Below are 23,674 nucleotides of genomic sequence, written 5' to 3' on the forward strand. Positions count from 1 at the left end.
GAATTGCCCATAAAATAAATTTGTAAAAATAGATGATCTGCATCTGGTAGTGGTAATAGCGCCCCCGAAAGCGAATAAACTTGTCCTTGTATCGGTAATTTTTAAAGATTTGTATATAATTATTTCTAATACATATTCCAATACAATTCCAACTTGAATATTATAAAAAACTATTATAGTATAATACCTTGAAAGTGGGCGTGATGTCATCTGGAAACAGCTGTTTTATTTTGGAATGTTGGCCAAGAAGTGTCAATCAATCAATCAAATCATTTCTCATCCCAGAAACTAAAGAGCGTAAGGGATCTGGTGGTGCGACCAATTGTGGCAATTTTACTTTGCCTCCAGCAGATTCACCACTGTATTGTAACATCTTACAATATTTGCCAATTATTGTCATTTCCCCAATTTTTACCGATTGGTCTTCACAATAATCTATTGCTGGATCACAGTGGAATGCAGGATCGTTTCAGAATGACAGGAGCACTGAGTCTGCGAGATCTCTCAATTTCATTATGTTACTAACATTTAATTTTATATGACTATTTTCTCGATCTGTTTCTGGTCATTAGTACGGTTAACACGTGAAGTAGCTCTTCGCATATTTGATTGACTGCGACGACCTAAGTCAGCTCATGTTCTCCTCAGCATCGTAAACAAAGTAAGAAATTTTCTCGCACACTTTGCGGTAAAGTGTCATTATCACAAAAGTTAAAAAAAGAGCACATCGCAAAAGATCACCGAAGTAAAAAAAAGTTCTCGCGCACGTAGTAGTAACCGTCACTCACAAAGATAGAAGCAAAGAGTATAATAATATATAGGGGGATAGAAGGATGCAGAATGCACTCTTTGTCATAAGAGGAATCAATCGACAATAAAGGTTCGATCTATTTGTTGGTTGGTTTGTTGGTTACCATGTTGCAAAAATATGATTATGGCGTCGATAATGACATCGATACCGAGCATTGATACTCAATGTTTATTGAGCACTAAACATCGATGTTAATTGATGACAACGGTGTTCTTTTGTAAACTTTGCGTCGTCCTAAAGGGAAGAAATTATTAAATTTGAGAAATAGATGTAACCATGTTTTAAATAAACCAAAATCAATTTTAAAACATCTATGTTTTATTGTCTAACATCATCATCGACCATCCCTATTTCTATGGAAAAACAAAGTTGTTTTTATTAAATTCCTAGCATTATTATCATACGTACTCACCTTCTAAACCTTCCCTGGACTTCCACAAATAATTCAAGACCAAAATTAGCCAAATCGGTCCAGCAGGTCTCGAGTTTTAGCGAGACTAACGAACAGCAATTTATTTTTATATATATAGATTATATCATTTACCATCAAAGGCGATTCCATAGAAAATTATCATTTGTTAAATATTTACACTTATTTCGGACCTTATATGTATATGTGAAATAATTTTAATTTTAATATACTTAGTTAAAAGTCTTAGAGAGGCTTGATATATATGGCGTTACAATTTATCTTGAGCCTTGATATATGTAACTATAATATAATCTTTAATTTAATAATATAATTGTTCAGATTCAAACTTCATAATTTGGTTTTTCATTAATAATATATTTACGTACATGATATATGTACGTAAATATATTATCAAATAATAATTGACCCCAAAATGTTTTTTTGAACAAGCAACCCGTGGTGAAGTTGCATTCGATCACGGCTATTATCTGCAAATCACTGTATACATATATTATATGTGTTAAATACAAATATATATTAGACGTTAAACAATTGAATAGTTGGTAAGCTATTTAAATAAAACGATTTAACCCACGAGTTACTAGTAAGTAGAAGACTTAATTGTGTTTTGAAATAACACGACACGCTTTGTTGCACTTACTACCACTATCTCATAGAACGCCATAGTGACGTTACACTAATATCGAGGTGTTATACGATAAAGAAACAAAAATTAAACAAAGAACGAAATCTAAAGAGAAAATTATACATTTACATAAGAAAATATAGGTCAATGTTATACAGATAAATTAAATAAAAGTATAACTTATATTATACACAGTATACTAAAATGACAATTAATCAGATGTTATAAATACATTTTACGTCCGGATGTCCCCCTGAGCGATCTGGGTCATGGCGGCAACTGTGCAGGAGACATTAAATGCTAAATTAAGTGCCGAATGTGTGTGCAAACACAGGTGCAATACCTCCCATAGTTCGATGAGACACAAACTAACATCACAAGAGAGGAATCAGGTGCAGCAGCAATGTCTTGAGGTGCCTTCCGAGACACGGGCCCGTCAAACGGGATGTTCTAACTAGGTACTGCTAATGTAGTTATTTTCACAGAAAACTCATCGGCTTATTTATACATCTAATTCTCATTGTCTTTGATTAGTTTGTTTCTATTATATTAAAACGGTTAGCCAGATGGCTATACATATACAATGTAATTAGTAGTTAAATAATACCAACAATTTTATAGTGATAATAACACAGTTACAAATGTTTATACCAGTTGTTGCGTGGTTAAGCTCGCTTTGAGAGGTTGGTCATCGGGTGGTAGGTATATAAAGTAAGTCTATGTTTTCCTTTGACGTTCAAGTTTGTTTTGTACAAAAATTCATGATATTCAGACAAACAGACAGAGTTACTTTAGTGCTTTAGCGTTTCTTACTTCCTACTGACGTTATATAATCCGTGTGAGAGGAAATTACATTTATCGTCGTTTTATCGCCTAACTTGCGGGCATCGAATCTCAAATAGTATTATACTTAACGACATTTCATTTCCAAGGTACAAGCAATTATAAAATTTATGTTAATAACTATCGAGATAAAAGCGTCTATAGTCGAATGTTTTCGATGGTCGATGTTTTAGATTTGCGTCGTTTTTTTTTAATTATTTGAATAGGACAAGGCCGAAGGAAAGGAATGATATGTAATTTAATCAACATCGTTTTAAAAAATAAAAAATAAAAAAAATTAATAGCCTTCTATATGATGATTATTATATAATATTACATGTCAATGATATGTCTTGTGTAGTTTACTTGTCTATGACAATGGCGACCGTGGCGGGATTTGGTTATGACTTTGTATATTTAATAGAATACTTCTTATTGCTCTTTTTTCTTTTGTACTTTTTGAACGAACGAACTTTTTTTACGCGGCTTATAATGGAGTGATCTCGCAGAAATCGTCACGTACTGTAAAAGCGTTATGCCTCCTCCAGAAGGTCTTTCCCTCTTTTGTCTCTTTCTCAGTCTATTGTATTTTATAAGAAAAAGAGATAAGACATTTCAATTTTATTTTGTTATTGTTTTTAATTAACACGGAATTTTTAATAACAGTTTTGCTACGATTATCTAATTACTTTGAAACGTTAATTTATTTGTGTTATTTAATACATAGGGAGAGCAACTTCGTACGAACCGGGTGTCCCCCGACACCTCTCGCTTTTTATTATTATTCTTTGCAACAATAATAAGTATAAGAAACCCGAGGTCGTACACTGCATCATGTCATTACCGATGTTTATAGCTATTGTCGTATCTAATAGGAAAATCTATTAGATCATTAAAAAGGAGTTTTTACGTAATAATCCATGTAAGGATTTCCGTTAACGTCTACGTTGTTAGTAGTTATCTATAAAAAAAGTAAATTTTTCGCGTGTAAATAATTCAAAGCTGGGCTTAGGTCTCCTCTGTTCTCCTTAGGCGAGGGTTAGGAACTTATTCCAAGATATTCGAAAGAGGAGTGATGTTTTTTACTACGGTGAAGCACGAGATTAGTTAAGCACACGAACATTCAATTGCGTTCCGGCTCTTACCACAAAATAATAAGCAGAATTCTACTGTATATGTGAAACGAAGAGCGGCTCGAAAATCAAGTGCCTTCTGGTCAAGACGGAGTCTAGCCGATGGAGGCTATAATGTGACCGGTATTGGCCAGTAATAAAATAGTTTTGGTTGTATTGACGTTTGGATAGAATGTGTCAATTTTTAAAAGTGGAACGGTATAACTAATTGAATGGAAATGTAAAAAGATGGTGCTAAATAGAGAACATTACTCCTACCCGCATAATGTCTAATACACAAATTACATCAATACGGTTCATCCGACATAAATAGTATTAATTTATCTTCTCTCGAAACTAAATCGAACGTGAGAGCCGGACTTGTGTGGAGAGGGCACTAGGCTATTTCGTTTACTGTGGTTATATAGAAACTTATATTACTTTTATTTCAGTATTTATTTTTTAAATTTTACTTTAAGTAGTTCCAGATATAAGGAGTAGAGGACCGCTTATATTTTACTGAAAATACATCTGTGTTTATTGTGTTACTTAAAATGTTGTTGTATGATTAAAGGGAAATGAATCTCATACAAATCGAAATGTGCGGTGCCACAGATAAAAACAGTTGCTTGAATTTCGAACACAAGGTACTGGCAATCATGAATTAACGCGCTAAAAAAGGCTCGTCAATCGTCATAAAAGTACATGTACTTAGTAACTATGTTTTGCTTGAAGTCCACTAACTGTTCCTGTCCATCAGAAGTAACAGTATCTTAGACAACTATAAATTACGCAAGATGTTCGTTTCTTGTCCTGTCAATATAATGCTAATGATAGAGATACAGTAAGTACGGACAGGAAATATACGTATAATATACTTCTGCAATTATTAGGTAGAAAGGTAGTAATTAGGTAGCATACTTGGTGGTAGGGCTTTGTGCAAGCCCGTCTGGATAGGTACCACACACTCATCAGATATTCGACCGCCAAACAGCAGTACTCAGTATTGTTGTGTTCCGGTTTGAAGGATGAGTGAGCCAGTGTGACAACAGGCACAAGGGACATAACATCATAGTTCTCAAGGTAGGTGGCGCGTTGGTAATGTAAGGAATGGTTAATATTTCTTACAGTGCCATTGTTTATGCGCGGTGGTGACCACTTACCATCAGTCGGCCCATTTGCTCGTCTGCCTACTGATACCAAAAAAAATACAATTTTAAAATTAGCATATTTGATTGACGTCCTAAGCGTCTGTATACGCGCTTTATTTAGAATAGATTAATTTCTCTTCAAAATCAAAACTATATTAAAAGTAAAGTAAAGTCAAGTAGCTACTACCGAGTGTAGTTTCTATTGAGAAGAACCGACAAGAAACTCAGTAGTTAGTATTCAGACCTTTTTTATTATAGAACTCCTAAAATCTGGAAATAAATCATTGAAATTAATTTTAAATAAGTATATCTTTTGGTCACGTTTTATCACTGTGTTAATAAATCGTTATATTTGAATATAAGTGGTCGCAATCTATTATAGAGGTATTTTTTAAGCTCTATTTCTTTCCTACGGTAAATCTTCATACATTTCCTACCACTTGTAAGAAAAACTTTCGCCGACTTACGTTGTGCAAGTGGTTTCCACGAAGAACCGTAATATAGCCCATGACCATCTCGAGTATTCGTTATGTTGTTGATAAACTATTTTTGTAATCGAATGGGTTGCTTCGGAAATTTCTTTCTACAGCCAAGTTTACAAACTTTATTCAGAATATACCCCACTTATTTAAAATAAAACATGACTAAGCTGACTGTGACGTCAGTCTTGGCTACACAGGTGCAACCCTGACGTAACGCTGGGAAAAATGCAAAAACAAGTTACGCTATATACTAGACTGAATATCATTTGAGATAAGAGTAGGTAATTGCTATTGAGGTTTTCGACGGTTTTTCTCGGTAGAATCTACATTATCTAACTTCTATACGATTTGATCAATGTTTAGCAAATATGTGACCAATCTATTTGTTTAGTAGTGGAAGTCTTCCTGACTGACCTAAGCTAGTTTGGCTTCAGATTTTCACCCATTACCCGGGCGATTCGCCGTCGGCAATTTTGCGTGTCGCGTCGTTTTTCAAGGCTAATAAGGCTAGGGTCTTATTTGACCCAGTGATTATCTCTTTCTATCATATCAAGGTGGGCTTATCCGCGTAGTTGTTAGTATGTGGTGTCATATCCGGTGATAGTCTTCGTCCTACGATTTCTTTCTTCTACTAGTCGCTACCATCAACGCCAGCAATAAGGTAACAGAGTTTACAGATAACTGGAGCTCTAAAGATAAAGGACGGTATTTATATCATTTATGTGTTATCAATTATATTTTATATATTATATGTGTATAACAATGTCCAGAAAATCGATGGCTATGCTAAAATAAACAAATTGTATGTTTATGTACCAAAATGACTCACATTTACCTTATGTTATATTCGTAGAGATAATAACAGAAACTGGTCCAAGCAGAGGGCGCTGTAACGCGAGTGAATACGAGAGCCGACTTTTAGTAATTATTTAAAAATGAATGTTTATTTGCTTGTCTCGTAAACGTTCTGATACTGCTCATCAGATAGACATCAGACTGATAGTGGTTAATATCTGAAGAGTTGTGCGCACGCTCTCGTAGGTTTCTGAATTAGTACAACTGATTTAGAACAGATGGCGCGAGTCATCTCAATAAAATGCCATAAGACTGTATTGCGGGCCGGGGCTAGTTTAAATTAAAAATAACTTATAACAAATGCATCGGTAGGTACGTCATATAGTTGCTTTTTTTGCGAATGAGCCACCTGGTCAGGGCCGGACCTACCATATGGCTTTTTGGGCTTCAGTCCAGGGCCCCGTGGATTCAAGGCCCCCCCTCTAAGTCAAGGCAAAGTCAAAAATAGACGATAATGCGAAAGAATCCATAGCTTTATTACATTAAATAGATCGAATGGTTTGTAGCCCTGTGAGTCCTGCAATTAATCAAACCCATTCAATTAATTTAATTCAAGTCTACCTTCAGATATGTCTTAGGTGGGCCTCTAAGTATTGTTAGCCCAGGACCCCTAAACTTACGGTCCGGCCCTGCACCTGGTGCTAAGTGGTCACCATCGCCAATAGAAATATTAACCATCCCTTACTTCGCCAATGCATCACCAACCTCGGGAGTTCTTAGATGTACATCTTTGTGCCTGTATTTACACGGGGTCACCCTTCAAACCGGAACACTACGATACTAAGTATTGCTGCTTGGCGGTATAATAGGTGGATACTACCCAGACGGGCTGTTACAGAAAATAAATGACGGTTATATATGATTATTTGGTAAAAATTGGGATAAGGTCAGGAGGATGATGATGATGACTCTTATACGCATCATTCAATAACTTAAAACAAAACATATGTCCTGTTATGGCAGCCATTATCACTACGACCGGAGACTGATCAGGTTCAAAAAAAATAACTTTGTTTTTAGGCCACTTTTCACGTCCTACGGAAGTTATTTTTGCAATTTCATACGATTTCGGACAGTATCAGACATTATATAGTAGGTATCTCAAAATATTCGTCCTATTATGTCATAATAAAATTATTTAATTATTGTGTTGGATATTGTACATACATAAAATTTTTGTTTTGCTCAAAATTAACGATTAGGAATGCCTATTTCATTAAACTCAGCCACCATTTAGTCAATAGGGCTTTTAAATAAATAAATTCGACCGGGTGATTTGTAGAACCTAATACCAAGGTAATAGAAAAAAATTGAGCCACAAATAACCTTGATTATGCGTCTTTGATTACTTGGAAATTGCTGTGCTGACAACGATTATTTATTAGCATAACAATGACGAGACAGTCATGACCATCTTGCAATTTACAATGCACACATTTTGCCCACGCGCATGACTACACCTTGCAATATAAAACATACGCTAAAGATTCATTTTCACCCGATAAATTCAAATGTTGTGTTTCAAATTCATTAGAGCCTAAACGCCTTTATGTTATACTGAAATATAAAACTATCGTTACTTCCTAATTCTATTTTATATAATAGAAAAACTCCATGTACTAAAAGGTAATGATCACATTCTTATACCTATGTGGTTAGAAACGACATAAGTATTTGGATCGTATCCCTTATACAGAAACATTGAGGAGCTTAGAACAGAGTAGGTAAGCGAAATAAATCACTGCGATTCAAATTACTTAGAAGCATTTTTTCAATCCCGAAAACCCTTCAAGGTCAACATCACCGTAGAAAGTGTAGTACAGTAACAGCCTATAAATTCCCCACTGCTGGGCTAAGATCCCGCTTTGAGAAGGTGTGAAGCTTATTCCAATACGCTGCTTCAATGCGGGTTGTCGAATACACATTAGTCATATGCAGGTTTCCTCACGATGTTTTCCTTTACTGTCGAGCAGAAGATGAATTTTAAACTACTGCTCGCCTGGGTTTGAACCTTCAATCTTAAATTAAGAGGCACGCGTTCAAACCATTCGACTTTCGAAAATTTTATTTCACAATTGTATTCTTTTGTTTTTTTGACTCTCCACGGAAAGAGACATCCAAAATTGACCGCACCGCACATTGATTGTTTCTGTTGCCAAAAAATGTGGTAACAATTTTATATCTCCGAATTCTCTCATCATAGCGATGTACCATTTCATCATAATCAGTCTAGCATTGCGCGATGCTCGAACGAACAAGAGAATTTATGGTTTTTAAATAAGATACGTGTACTTATAAATACAATAATCCTATATATGATAGGATTTTTTGTAGCTTATTGTATACATAAAATCTAAGAATGTACAATTAATTGTACTTTGTGAAAAATACGCATTATACGCATTCTCTGGATGTTTTTTATACATATAAATAAGTTACATATTTAATTAGCTATTTCAAAACTTTGTTTCTTTTTACATTTATATTTCTTATCTATGTTATGTTAATGTCAATTATTTCTTTTACTAAATAATATTTATGACATTAACTGAAAATAGAAGTATTAAATATAAAGTATAAATTAAACTATTTTATGTTAGTATATATTAATAAATATTGTAAATAAATATATTGAAAGAAAAAATCAAAACTAGCAATTTGATTTAGGCACACCGCGTAGGGAACCTTTTACTTATATAGATACACTAATAACACGAGGCTATTCCAATGAACAATTCTGATTAAGTTATTTTATTTATACTATTTATCAAATCAAGTTAATTGAAAAAAATCTCGGACACGACTCTTTTTATATGTATCTCGTGCACGACATTAAAAAACTCAAATACTTTTTATATTCTCACTTGATTTAACACTTAATATATTTTTTTATCATTTAATTCTTTTTTTAAGTATACATTCGATATTCAAAAATATGTAAAACAATAAATGTCAGAGCAAAACAGAAAGAACTTTTTTTTTTTAAAGACAATTATCTTTAATTGCGTAAAGGCAATATTCCCGTGGATTGTACTGTTATAACAATGGTTGGTTTTCCTACTGAGTAGTGACAGCCTTGGGTCTCTAAAAACTGGAGTAGGTAATAAACCTCAACAAACAAAGCTCTGAGTCGGCTGTGTCGTTAGCCACAAACCAGTCATTGGCACTCCGCGTTCGCGATACGTGAAGCCTGAAAATTTGCACGGAGTATGTTAATTTTATTACTAACGTGCAACAAACGGGGCAGATAAAAATAATTTTAGTTCTATATAATCATTATTATACATAAGTGAAGTATTGGTGTGAGTGAATTTTAAAAATGGAACAAAAAATTCGTGATGATCCATGGGGATTTGTGTACAAAAAGTTACAAGAAAAGGAAATTATTAGTCAACGCAAGTAAGAATACCGTTATAATTTATAAGTAAACGTACGTCATCTTAATTTAAATACTGAACGATAATTGGTTATAATATTACTGTTTCTTTATCTCGTGTGGTCGAAATTCGTCAATTTTATTGCTCATGTAGCTCATGTAGGTATGTACTTATATGACCTTACGAATGATAAAGTTTCATTAATAATTAGTATCTATTCCGGCTTCAACAACTTATTTAATGAACTAACCAAGTAAAAGCTGAAAAAAAATCACCGTGTTTTAAACTTTGTCTCGTGTTTAAAACGTGTTCATCAAACGTGGCCTGTGACCAGAATTTAGAAACATTAGACTATTTTTTACATACTTAACTTTACTGAAATAAATAAATAAATTCTGAAAAATTAAAATTGGTCAGTGTTTTTAGAAGGTATACATTTTTTTATAAAGTAAAAATAAGGAAATCGAATGAGTGGGCTGAATAAATTAAACACAGACCATTTTTTTTGACATATATCATTGTTAAAAATGCGTTTAGTTTTAAAGAAGTGACAACACCTATGTTTACTTTCTGATTAAGAGATAATTGCAATCTTGTTTGCACTGCGTGTCAGAAAAGGATTAACTTGTCTTGTAGATGTATTGTTCATATTTTATTTTTAACTCTTGCTAATGTTTGTATTATTATATTATACCACACTGTCTCCTGTCTGTCATCCGGCATAGACTCTACTCACACAGCCAACTATCAATATATAGTTATTATCATATCAAAAACCCATTAAGGTAACCCCAAAGACAATTAAAACTTTTATTAATTAGATGTCTATAAACAGTCTAATTATTCTTATAATAAAAAAATGATATTATTAAGAATAAAATCATGTTTATAACAAGTTAGTTATACATAGATTCCTTTTTTGTTTTCACCACCCACACTTACAATAGGATTTTAGTTATCAATTTATAACCGTATCAAGAGCGCCTACGTGTAGTGTCAATGACACTCCTTATGCATTCTGAACTTTTTCATCTGTCGCCGTATTTATCTGACGGTCTAAATTGATCTTTAACAAGATAATCACTTGTTAGCATTGGGCTTTGTCCATTTGTGCAATTGTCTATTTAAATTAACAATAGAAATCCCTATTTATTGTTTCCATTCATTCGTGCATTCTTGTTTCATAGTATTTGTATAATCTACAGCAACGACATTTATGTTGTATGTTGGTAAAGTTAAATCAGAAAAGCTGTAAAAAAATTTACTAAAATTGTTTGTCGGAATTCTCTTACTTATCGATAGTAAAAGGAATAAGAAAAGTATTTAAATTCAACAAAGAAAAAACACACAGATAACGAGTTTTATTAATTAAAATAACACGCATTAAATACCTTATTAGCACCTATTTCTATCATTTACACTTCACTCGTGTAATTTTAACATTGTAAACTTACAATGTTAAAATTAACGTCTATATTGCACCATTATTTTCTCTCTTTTAGTACAATTTATTTGATCAAAAAATTGACCCAAACAGTCGAGTACTTCAATACAAATAAGGGATTTATTGTACAAAATTAAATATCAGTATCGCCAGTTCCTCATAGAGACAGGACTTTCCTGTAAGGAAAAGATGAGGAGTTAATTATTTAAGGGTCCATTTTAGAAAAAGGTGATTCTTGAGGAAAATTGGACAATATTATGAATAAGTTAAATGATAAAGCATAAATAATATGTACATACATATACTAAAAATGTAAACTCATAAACATAGTAAAACAGACACGTGGTCTATTTACATCCTGAGACAAATTTCATTAATTCCTCGCTAGTACTAATGGAGTCCCTGAAACGAAATTATGATCATCGTTGTGTGGTCATTGATGATTTATACAACAACTTATTAAGAGCCGAGATGGCCCAGCGGTTAGGATGCGTGTATCTTAACCGATCATTGCGAGTTCAAACGCAGGCAAGCACGGCTGAATTTTTATTTTCGAGTTGTGTTTATAATTCATCTCGTGCTCGGCGGTGAAGGAAAACATCGTGAGGAAACCAGCATGTGTCTAATTTCAACGAAATTCTGCCACATGTGTATCCACCAGCCTGCATTGGAGCTGCGAGGTGGAATATGTTCCAAAAACTTTTCCCCAAAGGGAGAGGAGGCCTTAGCCCAGTAGTGGGAAATTTACAGGCTGTTAATGTTATTAAGATATAGATAAAATCCATCGAAATTTGGAGAATCACAGGCTGGTTATAATTGGAATTGGTTTACTCCGAATCGTTTGCCCATTTTATTTTTATTTTATTTGATACATATTCCATAAGATTGCCTTTGGACAATTATACTATGCGTTATGTGTAACTTCTTCATTTATGTATATATTTATTTATCATACAACATTATTGCACTTAACTTTCAACTTTAATTTTACTTCCAAAGTTTTGATAGCAAATCCGCCGACATTCAAAAAGCCATTATTATTATTTTCAAATCCATAATGAGTACCACAGATTACTATAAATCTCGATTTAGCCCAATAATAAAATATCAAATCCAGGTCTAAGTTGTTTATTTATCTTTGTCCTCCTTTCATTGGATTAGTCTATTAGTTGATGTAGGAAATATTGAGTGCACAACTGTATTAGTCTAGACTGATCTGGTTGACACCGGTAGCATTTAGTCCGATACATACCTATAAGATTATTAATATTTATACATGATATTTATCAATATAATTATAAAAACATGCATTATTTAAATATATAGAAACTACTTCTACTTTAAATCATTCATCTTCAAAAATAATTTTATGGCTGTATATTTTAAGATACGTTCCCAGAAGAAAAAACGAGTAAAAAACGTAAGGCGTATCAGACATGGCGTTCGTTTCAATCTGTAACATCAAGGTCAACTTAGCTAGTGTTGTAACGTTTCCTATTAGTTAACTTCGTTTCAGGGTCACGTAGTTTTTGAAGATACATGTAAGATATGCAATCTTAAATAAAAACATACCTACATTTAGATAGTAGCTATTTTATTAAAAAAATGTAAGGTTTATGTAGTTGTCTAATGTCTAAAAATCATAAAATCAATCGATAATGCATATTTTAAGCTTTACATACCGTAGCTCTAAGTATATATAATACGTTTCGTAAAAACCATTTCCTGAGCTTGCGTAGTTTAACGTTAAAATATTTAAATAATAATATATTGTATTTTGAAATTGATACATACCTTTTACATAAGGGCTCGAAATTTCGAGACACACTGAGAAAGCATTATTTGAAGGATTGTGATGATGCGAGTAGTCAAAGATCACAGTGGAGTGCAATTGGAGAGTCCAGCAGTGGACAAGTATGAACTGCTGATGATGAATCATTTAGATTTAACCTTATCTATTAGACCTGCCCAAAATGTCATTTTTAGCTCTACAAATATCAATAGATACTTCTGCGACTTTCTTGGATTTAGAAAAATGTGCATCATTACTCATACAGGGTCTTCAATTCAAATTTCAATACTATAGAAATTAAACATAATAAGCTAATCTAATACAATGATATTTATACAAAGTAATTTAATAGGACAATATTTTCTTTAGTTTCCACGATATTTAATAAATTGAGAAATCAACAATTGAAATTAAAATTAACCTACTATCGTATAGTACAATATGTCAAACACCACACTGTTTAGTGTTAAATGTGTACAGTCATTAGTCTGCAAGAATCAGGTACCTCTTACCAACTGGCAACTACTAATGACATTATTGTATTCTGATATTACTTCTGTGGTTCAAAACATCTAATTTGGGATATTATCACAATAGGTTTATATGATAAATTTTGACAAAAAGTCTATTAAGATAAATACAGATACAATAAAAAAAACTTTCATAAACACAATGTATACAAAAAAAAACCGTACTTATTCGTCGCCTCCGCGTCGAAGTAAAGTGCGCAAAATACTAAATTGCTTTAAATGGCCTCACTTTGGTCGAATTCTTTGTTCTATTCAGGCGACTTGATGAGTAATTAAAGAAAAAACATCGCTATTTTTAAGGTTGAGGCAATGTATCAACAAAATGTTATATCTCACGGCAATATTGCACCCTAATATTCTAAACACCAATGAAAAAAAAATTAAGATAGAAGCTCAACTGGCAGTTGTCACATTATTTAGATTGCAAGTGCATGGCTAGGTGGTAGGGCTTTATGCAAGTTATATTAACGAATAAGGCTAAAACAAATAATCATTTATCACACATTAAAAACAGGCTAAACAGCAATTTTTAATTGTATTGTTCCGATTTTAACGATGAGTACCTAAGCTAGTATATCATGACATCTTAGTTCCCAAGTTGGTGGCGTATGTAAGGAATGGTCAATATATATGGCAGTGGTGCCCACTTGATACCTCTAGGTTTCCTATAGTTTCATATTATTTTATAAAAATTTTTATAAGATATATGGAATACCTGTTTAATAATCAACTTAGTAATTATTCCTTAAAATTGATTTAAAATATAATTCTGAATTCATTTGGTAATTAGCGTAGTGTTGTTTTTGTATTGAGACTAAAGTAATTTGTTTAATTACAAGTAATAATAATTATAATCTGAACAAAAGCTGATAACAATCAAAATAATGCTCGGCGCGGCCTTGTCTGTCAAGTTGTCCTCATACCTTGCATTTTGTGTCAGAAAAACGTAACATAAAATAAATAATTATGTATTTTTATACATTTTCACATAATTATTTATCACACTTCCATTAATTTGAAGCGAGAATTTAAACATTTAAAAAAAATAGCGGCGAGTTTTGTTAGGAATATCGTTTACGCCTGATGATTAAGGTAGGTATAAACTACATTGGTAATTAGGTAGGTAACTACAAATTACCTCTAAATATATTTATCATACATTTTATGCAACACTAAATAAATTATTAGAAAATAATTAGTACCTAATCTCTGTAGGGTACTTTAGACGGTTAAAGTTTATCTTTACTTTGGTTATGTCATAAAAAAAATTTAAAACAACGAAGTAATTACAAAACATTATGTACAGACTTGTTGATGACAGATTGATGGTTTTAATTAATCGGGTAGGTATACAAACGTGCAATTCCTACATATTTGACTTGAGATAAGTAAGATAGTTATTTTATTAGTCACGTATGTACGTAATTAATTTAGAAAAAAAATGCCATGCAAATTTCATAATCTAACTATATTTGCATACTGATTATGTGTCGTTAACAGTCCGTGCGTTAATGTAGATCATTTTGTTGCCGCATGGCGCACCGGCACTGAGCATTGGACGGTGACTCCGACTTCCTCGCCTTGGATTACGTCACTTTTATTTTATACGCCTACTTGAATCAAACAAAACAAATAAATCGTGTGTTTATAATGATAAAGTTGAGAAGAAATCTCTCATATCATTAATTGTTTTTGGATTCGTCATATATTATTTGTTATTTAGAAAGTAAATAGTTTTGGAGTCTGTGATGTTGAACGGAGTGAAATAAAATTATTCTCTTTGCGTGGTTAATGGTTATTCAATCTTATAACCTCAAGTTAACTGTGTGTTTACGTCATTTTCTTTTGAGATTATTATGACTCGTTCGTTTTGGTGATTCAGATAGAGCGGAATATTATTATGGCTATATAAAGTTTCTGTAAGGTCGGTCGTGCTGAAGTTTTGTGAATGAAACAGTATTTATTAAAAAGATTAGTGTAAATAAATAAGCAAGATGGATGAAGAATCAATGTGGAAAGGTTTTTATGAAAAATTGCAACAACAAAAATCGGTAGAAGAAAAAGTGCATGATAGCCGGTACGTACCTACTTTTATTTTTACGTATTAAGATTATTAAGTGTGTAATGAGGTCTAAAATCTTTTTTCAAAACTAGCTTTTGAGTTTGATGGATGATATGTTTATTCCGCGCCACGCACAACTATTTTTGATGTTCTCGTATCAGTATATTTCATTTTTGATTTAAAATTATAAGCCCTTTGTTGAAAGGTATATTCACATTTTTTATCTAACTATAAAAGTAATTGTAATTGTTGTTTTAAAATTTAACAAAGTAATGTTCAATACGATTATTACGAAACACCATTTCGTAGCTGCGTATCAGCCCTTTTCCTTAGTCTGCGCTGTAGTTAATAGCTATTGTTGTACCTTGCCATGTGAAATAGTATATGAGTATATTTGTGCAAGTTGATAAACAACTTTTCAATTAAAACTCACATAAAATTAAATATAAGTAACATTAATTTAAAACAATTCAGACTGAACGTGAAGATTAAGAGGACTACAAGAGCTAAGTGCCCTTGAGAATCGCACGCACACACTTACAAAATCGACAAAAACGGCAAGCCCGTGTACTAAGGGTTAAGCGAGGTGACGAGATTACGCCCAAATATTCTAATAGATGGCGCCAAACCGAGCGACGTAAGATCAATCATAAATCTCATAAAAAATAGATAGGACAACAGAATTATTTTTATTACTTTCGATGTTAATTAACAAATGATTATAAAATAAAACTGATTCAATTAAACTTACAATATTTTTATTTATATTTTGAATACAATAAAATAGACAGTTAGTTTTAACCTTTTTTTTTCTATTATTTATACTATTATACCACAATTAGTTCTTATACTAAATATTGAAACATACCAATTTTTAACATTTTATAAAAGTTTAATGATCTATTTATATAATAAAATCGTAAGTGTTCGAAATCTGTAGTGTAGTGACCGTGGGGTAACATATAGCGTAGTATTTGTTCGTTTTATTAATATTAGTTCATAAAGAAAAAATATATATTCAATTTAAAAAAAAAAAAACTAAATATTTACTAGAAAAAAATTTTGTCAAATCGATTTGGTTGAATCATTGATGAATCAAAGGTTAATCATAATAGGTTTAATCATAAATCTCATAAAAATAGATAGGATATTAGAATTATTTGTAGTGCTTTTGACTGTTATTCGAAAATGATTAAAAAATAAAACTGATTTAATTAAACTTAAAATATTTTTATTTATATTTAGTACTACAAAAAAAAAACATTTAGTGTTAATTTTTTTTTAAATTTTTTTATTTAATTTCACTTGTATGTATTAATGTTATTACATATGTCCTGGAATCTTGGAATAAATATTACACCCACTTTCAGCTGAAAGTTTGCACACATATTTAATCTCGATGACAATGCACGATTCATGAATTGCTGCTATATTCAATCCAATATGGCGGACGTTACAAAAAAATTTAAATTTATGAATTACGTACAAATGACACTTCTAAATATTCTAGTTCTCTGGTTCACAACAATTACATTTTTTTTGTTACGACTTTACTTTTTTGTATTATTATTAAAATTAGTTCATACATAACTTTAATTCTTATTATAAACAATCGATAAAATTAAACTCTTACGCAATATAAATAGCTTCCGTGTTATTGTTTTCGACTTTCTTTATTCTGTAAAAAATAAATATATGTTAGTAATTACATTTTTATTGATTATAAAATTATGTATTTAAAAAATATGTATCTTAATATGTCATAGTAGTTATAATGAAAAAAAAAATGCTTCGAGTTCATGGGGATCGAATGTAGTCACTTGATCCCCATGAAAGTCAATTGATGTTTTCCTTCCTTTGACCAAATACTCTATCGTAATTATTAAGAATGGCTCGAAAAATCTGATTATATGCGAACTGATTGCACATTTTTCTAATAGATGTTTTCAATATTCATAATTTATAAAAAAAAAAATATGTTTACTAATTAAATACTCTTACCTTTTAATATCGTTCATGTGTATGTTAGGCGCTTGATTTATATAAACGTTTTTTAGTTTTCCTCACGCGTTTCACTTTATTTCCCATATTTACACAATTAAAATTTATAACAAATAATATAATAAAAAAACAAATGCCTAATTACTACTACACTATTTTAACTTAATATATTTATTTACAAGAAAGAATAAAATTTATTATAAGAAAACATGAAACAATGAATTTACAATTAAAATTACAAAAAAATATCTCGTAACGTAATGAATGATGCGGCGAAAAGATCGACACGTCTATATAGCATCAGGCCTCGGCCGGCATTGTCTGTACACGGCGTTTACGCACACATGCGTACGCATTTTGTTCGAAAATAAGAATATCGGATTTAAAAAAAATCTATTGATTTTACTAAAAAAGTGACACCCAGGTTAAATAGTATATTGCTTGTAGAATAATCTGACAAAAAACCAAAATTATGGAACGTATATAAGTATAGTTATTATTGATTAAAAGATCTTTTTAGAGGTAACTTTGTGATTTTTTTCTATCGTACCAAATTAATTACATCATGTTTTCAAAATAACAAATACTTAGCATGTATCCTGAAGATTATCATATATTTTTTTCATTTGGTTTACTGCATTGGATCATATACTTTTTTGCATTATAAAACTTGCATTTAGCTCATGTAGTCCCCTTAAATCTTCGTAATACGTTAATACGCTCGATATATCTTCAAACGTAGAAATAAGCCATAGATACGTAGGTACATAAAATATACATATTTTTAAAAGTAGCGAATTCTGTGTTTGATTTGACATCATTATTAATTAAATTTTAATCAAATTGCATGAATAAATGAGATTACATGATTGGCTTGCTCCAACTACCTTAATTATGTTTCTTAATAGTCATAGTATTAGAATAAAAGATAATAGGTAGGTACTTAACCTACCTATTTTTAGTTCCATTCAATTTGTATAGTTGAGAAAATGTCAGTCAGAAGACAACAGAATTTTTAGTCGTACAAAGATGTACAATAATTATTGTTTTTACATGCAAAAATGCATATAAATAAATATCTATTTAATATCTTTATGATCTACATTTATAACCAAATAATGTCTGCGTTTTATTACGTTCCATTGTCAGGTTGCTATATAATGCTTATCGAAACGTCGTTGTGGGTGTTATCTGTGCTTCATATGTTATACTGAACTGAACGCATCGTTAAATTCATTCTGTGTTATGATTTGTCAAAATTCTCCGGCTGTCAATTTCTAAAAATCTATATTCAGATTCTACTATATTCGACATCTAAAATCAGTAGTTTTTGAGATGTAATTTGAGTTATAAATCTTATCAAGTGACATTGATGATTGTGTTAAATAAACATTATATTGATAAGAACTAAGAAGACATTTTGCGGAGTTCTAGAGTTTATTGAATATAATTTAAAATGATTTCTTCTTGTGTTGTTAGTTTATTGAATAAGCCGAGTTTATTTTTGAAAGGAAGTCGTCGCTTACATTTATTAAATAAAAATGCTTACATTAATGGACAATGGGTGAGTGCCGGCAGCAAAGCAGTATTTCCGGTAATTAATCCGGCGGATGACAAAGTTATTACCGAGGTTCCTGATATGGAAGCTGCCGATGCTAAAGCAGCTGTTGATGCTGCTTCAAGTGCTTTTAAAACTTGGAAAGATACAACAGCAAAAGAAAGATCTTATATATTAAGAAAATGGTATGATATGTGTGCTAAAAATACAGATCACCTTGCACAAATTATAACTGCTGAATCAGGAAAGCCATTAGCTGAATCTAAAGGAGAAATAGTTTATGGAAATTCATTTCTAGAATGGTTTGCAGATACTGCCCGTCACATTAACGGTGAAGTTATTCCAAGCCCTTGGCCTAATAAGACCATTATGTTGACAAGGCAGCCATTAGGTGTAGTGTCGGTTATAACACCATGGAACTTTCCGTTTGCAATGATCACTCGAAAGGTGGGTGCTTTAATGGCAGCGGGATGTACATGTGTTATTAAACCGGCCGAGGACACACCCTTGACAGCTCTAGCTGCGGCTAAATTAGCAGAGGAAGCTGGAGTACCCAAAGGTGTTATCAACGTTGTTACGTCAAGCAGAAAAAATGCTCCTGCTATAGGAAAAGTTCTGTGCGAGGATCCTAATGTGGGATGCATATCTTTTACTGGTTCGACGCATGTTGGTAAAATACTATATGGAATGGCATCTAAAGGAATCAAGAGAGTTAGCCTCGAGCTAGGTGGCAATGCCCCATTTATTGTTTTCCCAAGTGCTGACATTGAACATGCAGCAGAACATGCTATGCTTGCTAAATTTAGAAATAATGGACAAGCATGTGTCGGTGCCAATCGATTTTTAATACACAAAGATGTTTTTGATACATTTGTGCAGGCTTTTAAGAAAAGAATTGCCAAAGGGTGTATAATGGGTCCTGGTACTAAAGAAGGTGTGACTTGTGGACCTTTAATTAACACAGAACAAGCTAAAAAGGTAACGGGACTAGTAGACGATGCACTGTCAAAGGGTGCTAAGGCACTTATTGGCGGTAAACCTGCAGTTGAAATAGGAAGTAAATTTTATGAGTCGACTATCCTAACTGATGTTAAGCCAGAGATGAAAATATATGCAGAAGAAATTTTTGGTCCAGTAGCAGTATGCCATAAGTTTGAAACGGAGCAAGAGGTGGTCGCAATTGCCAATGGCACTAGAAGCGGCCTTGGGTCTTATGTGTTCACAAAAGATCTCGGTCAAGCATTCAGAATGTCTCGTCAGTTAGATTTTGGTATGGTTGCTATCAACGATGGAATATTGTCCGCTGCTGAGCCTGCTTTTGGAGGTATTAAGGAGTCGGGAATCGGCAGAGAGGGCAGCAAACATGGTGTCGAAGAATACACAGACATAAAATATACCCTGTTTTCAGCTTTGGACAAATAGAAGAAGTTTTATCATCATTAATGAAAGTGACTCTTTTTGACTTTGAAATAGTCCCCCCAAAAAAGTGGAACTATTTTTTGCTTAAATCGTTCCTACAGTCATAATTTTTTTTAAGCGTAAACAAATTTTAATTTATATTTAAAAATAAGTTATATTATTATATAATGACAAAAATAAACATATAAAATTTTAATTTAATAAATATAAGACTATATCATTCCAGTCTTCCAGGAAATGTGATTTTAGAATAGGTTTATTAAGATCTGTTTTATAAGCATTTTAGTACATTATGTACTAAATATATACTAGTTGTAATATAAATTGCATTTAAACGGTTGAATCCTATAAGTTGCAGTCATAACAAAAATATATCAACTGTGTATCTAAAATTATTATATATTAATATTTATAAGTCTTTGTCTGATATATAAAATGTCCTAAATAATATTATTTGTTCTGCAAAAATCAACTTTATGTACATCAAATGTATACAAATTCAATAAAATATATATGCGAAATTGTTTTTGATTATAATTCCTTTTTGATTGAATCTCATGTTTCGATAAGAACTCGAGTATCGATAAGATGTGTGCTTAACTATTATACCACTAATATCCACTTAATATAGACACTTACGATTTATGATTCAATTGTTTGATCATAGATAATATTCAGTAGCATAAGTCATGTATTGATTGAAATATAATAAATGCAGTAGGTAATTAGTATTCTTATTGCACATTTTTTTGTTTGAATATTTTTTTTTTTTTAGCATTAGCTGCATATTCCACCACGCTGCTCCAATGCGGGTTGGCGGAATACACATGTGGCAGAATTTCGTTGAAATTAGACACATGCAGGTTTCCTCACGATATTTTCCTTCACCGCCGAGCACGAGATGAATTATAAACACAAATTAAGCACATAAAAATTCAGTGGTGCCTGCCTGGGTTTGGACCCGAAATCATCGGTTAAGATGCACGCGTTCTAATTTAAAATAATATCCAAACTAAATGAAATATTGTTTTGTTTGTTTACATTAAGTTTTGAATTATTGTTATAAATAATAAAGATAGTAGTTGAAATTGTATAAATCAAGGATTTACCATATTAATTCGTGACCATTTTACATGCATACAATACATTTTTTATGAAGTTTTTTTTTCGATGTAGTCGACGAATTGGACTTAACTAATTAGTGAACTCAGAAGGTCCTGTCATAAATAATTTCATGAGGATAGGTGTCCGTTGTATAGCAGACGATATGAATATAGAAATATTGTCATTGTTTATTTAGTTAAAACATGACGCACGATAAATAGTGATCAATTTTGTCCACTAGCGGAAATACCTCGGCAGAAAGCACTCTTTCGGATTCGGATCTCAGATATTTCTTGTGGAATTAACAATAGTAGATATATGATAATAAAATATTGTTGTGATATGATACAATAATTACAGATATGTATATTAGTATCATAATTAAAATATAAGTCAGTTTTGCTGGATCGAACAAACAATTTGCAACAAGTTTTTAGTCTTCATAAAGATAGAAAAAAGACATATATTTTTATTATTATATTAGGTGTACTAAAATAATAAAAAAAAAGTATTTAAAGCAGTAAATTGTTTCTGCCTCAATATGTCTAAGTTCTTCAATAAAAATGTCCTTTGATTTCAGAATACAAGAAGTGGACGATAGTTTCTTCGAAAAATTTGGTTCAATCCTTAAGCAAGCGACGCAAAAAGCAGCACTCGAGGAATCTACACCTTTAGCTCCATTGAAAGAAGTTGAGGAGCAAGACGGAGAGAAAGTCGTCACAGAAGTATCTGAGAGTCGAAGCGTGACACGTGACTCGGACAGCGGCAATGAAACTTTACTCGACACAGACTCGGAGCCTGAAGACCCGGAGAAAGTAGAATTTTACGTTGAAGCTGTTGGCTGGAATGTGAGTACCATTGCAGTAATTATGTATGTCTTATAAAGAATGTAGACTTGAGAGTCTTCAGTGACTAACATCCGACCTTGATTTTATTCCTTGAGTTGTAGTTCTCAAAAAAAATTAATATTTTAAATAGAGAAGTAAATAAATCTAAAGGGTTATTAAGGGGCATTAGTTACACGATGCTGTTCCTTTTCGCCTGAAAGTGGATCAAGTCAGATTTTAACTAAACTTCCGCCAAGAAATGTTTACATTTAAGACTGTTAGCTTTTTACTAGTGCTCGCTCAGTTGTCGAAATCTTGAATTTATTGAACCTATATTTTCAATAAAAAACCTTAAATTAATTTGCATGTTTGGAACAGACAAAAAGCAGAGAAAAAGTTACTAAATTGATTTTGCCTTTGTCTATTTATAGATACAAATATTTGTGTTTGTTAAGAGGCTGAAGCGAAGTATTAAATTAATTCGTACTTTCAAGGTGGATATCTAAACATAGTTTAAATAACTCGGCGTGTTTAAAACAGTGTTTCTTTTATAGAGTATCAAGAGCGTGTAGCAATCGTTGAATGTTGTTTATTTCTCGGTGAGCGGATGTCGGTCGATATTTTTTATCGTTTTACTTTCATCTGAACTAGACATTGGAATATAATTAGGAATGTCGTGGTTCAAATTATAAGGCATCTCGCCATAAGTGTGTTACGTGAAATATTGGCACGTATCCAGACATATTATCATTATATTGAACTTAACTATGTACTTTTGAAACCGTTTTAGTATTTATTTGTAGCGCCCCGCGGTTTTACTCACTTGGATTAGATATAATTTTTCGTTCAATTTGATTTGCAAATATTGAGATTTCCAATTAGAATCTTTTATAAATAAAATATAGCATATAACTTGTGTTGTTAAGAAATAATTTAGACTAAGTCTAATAGTTTAAGTTATATAATTAATGAAAGTGTTAAATGAGAACTTATCCTATCATCGTATCAATAATTCAACAGTACTCCATCTCATATTAAAATATAGTCAAACTAAACGTGTTTATAAAGCAATTTTCAGTTACTCTAGAATGATAAGTACCAAAATTTAGTATTTTTTCTTTGTATGCAGCGGTAGTGTAGACTGTATACAAATGTGTGCAGACGCCCATTGCCCATTTAAAAATATACTCGTGGCCATGATAGGTGTTCCATATACTGACAGTGTGAGCACAGACGCACAATGCCCCATTCGTGGCAACGAGCCAATTC

The 23,674-nt window shown here is 32.0% G+C and overlaps 2 protein-coding genes across 6 annotated transcripts in view; both read left to right on the forward strand.

The window, feature by feature from the left end:
• LOC125066756 (protein unc-13 homolog 4B) overlaps positions 1–23,674 on the forward strand; it is a 48,818-nt gene that overhangs the window by 7,303 nt on the left and 17,841 nt on the right. For 3 of the 5 annotated variants that reach the window (XM_047675009.1, XM_047675010.1, XM_047675011.1), the window contains exon 2: positions 22,159–22,426. In XM_047675009.1, the coding sequence (XP_047530965.1) occupies positions 22,159–22,426 (268 nt within the window). Of the gene's footprint in view, positions 1–9,595; positions 9,691–15,104; positions 15,512–22,158; positions 22,427–23,674 lie in introns of those variants that run through there. The other 2 variants (XM_047675013.1, XM_047675012.1) reach the window with 2 other exon arrangements.
• On the forward strand, positions 18,692–20,890 carry LOC125066758 (succinate semialdehyde dehydrogenase). The gene has a single exon (XM_047675015.1). The coding sequence runs from the start codon at positions 18,954–18,956 to the stop codon at positions 20,475–20,477; it is 1,524 nt and encodes a 507-aa protein (XP_047530971.1). The 5' UTR covers positions 18,692–18,953; the 3' UTR covers positions 20,478–20,890.

The sequence above is a fragment of the Vanessa atalanta genome, chromosome 10 (genome assembly GCF_905147765.1).
Source record: "Vanessa atalanta chromosome 10, ilVanAtal1.2, whole genome shotgun sequence".
Classification (NCBI taxonomy): domain Eukaryota; kingdom Metazoa; phylum Arthropoda; class Insecta; order Lepidoptera; family Nymphalidae; genus Vanessa; species Vanessa atalanta.

Coding starts and splice junctions, on each gene's coding strand:
- LOC125066758 (XM_047675015.1), top strand. CDS start 18,954: ATGATTTCTTCTTGTGTTGTTAGTTTATTGAATAAGCCGAGTTTATTT.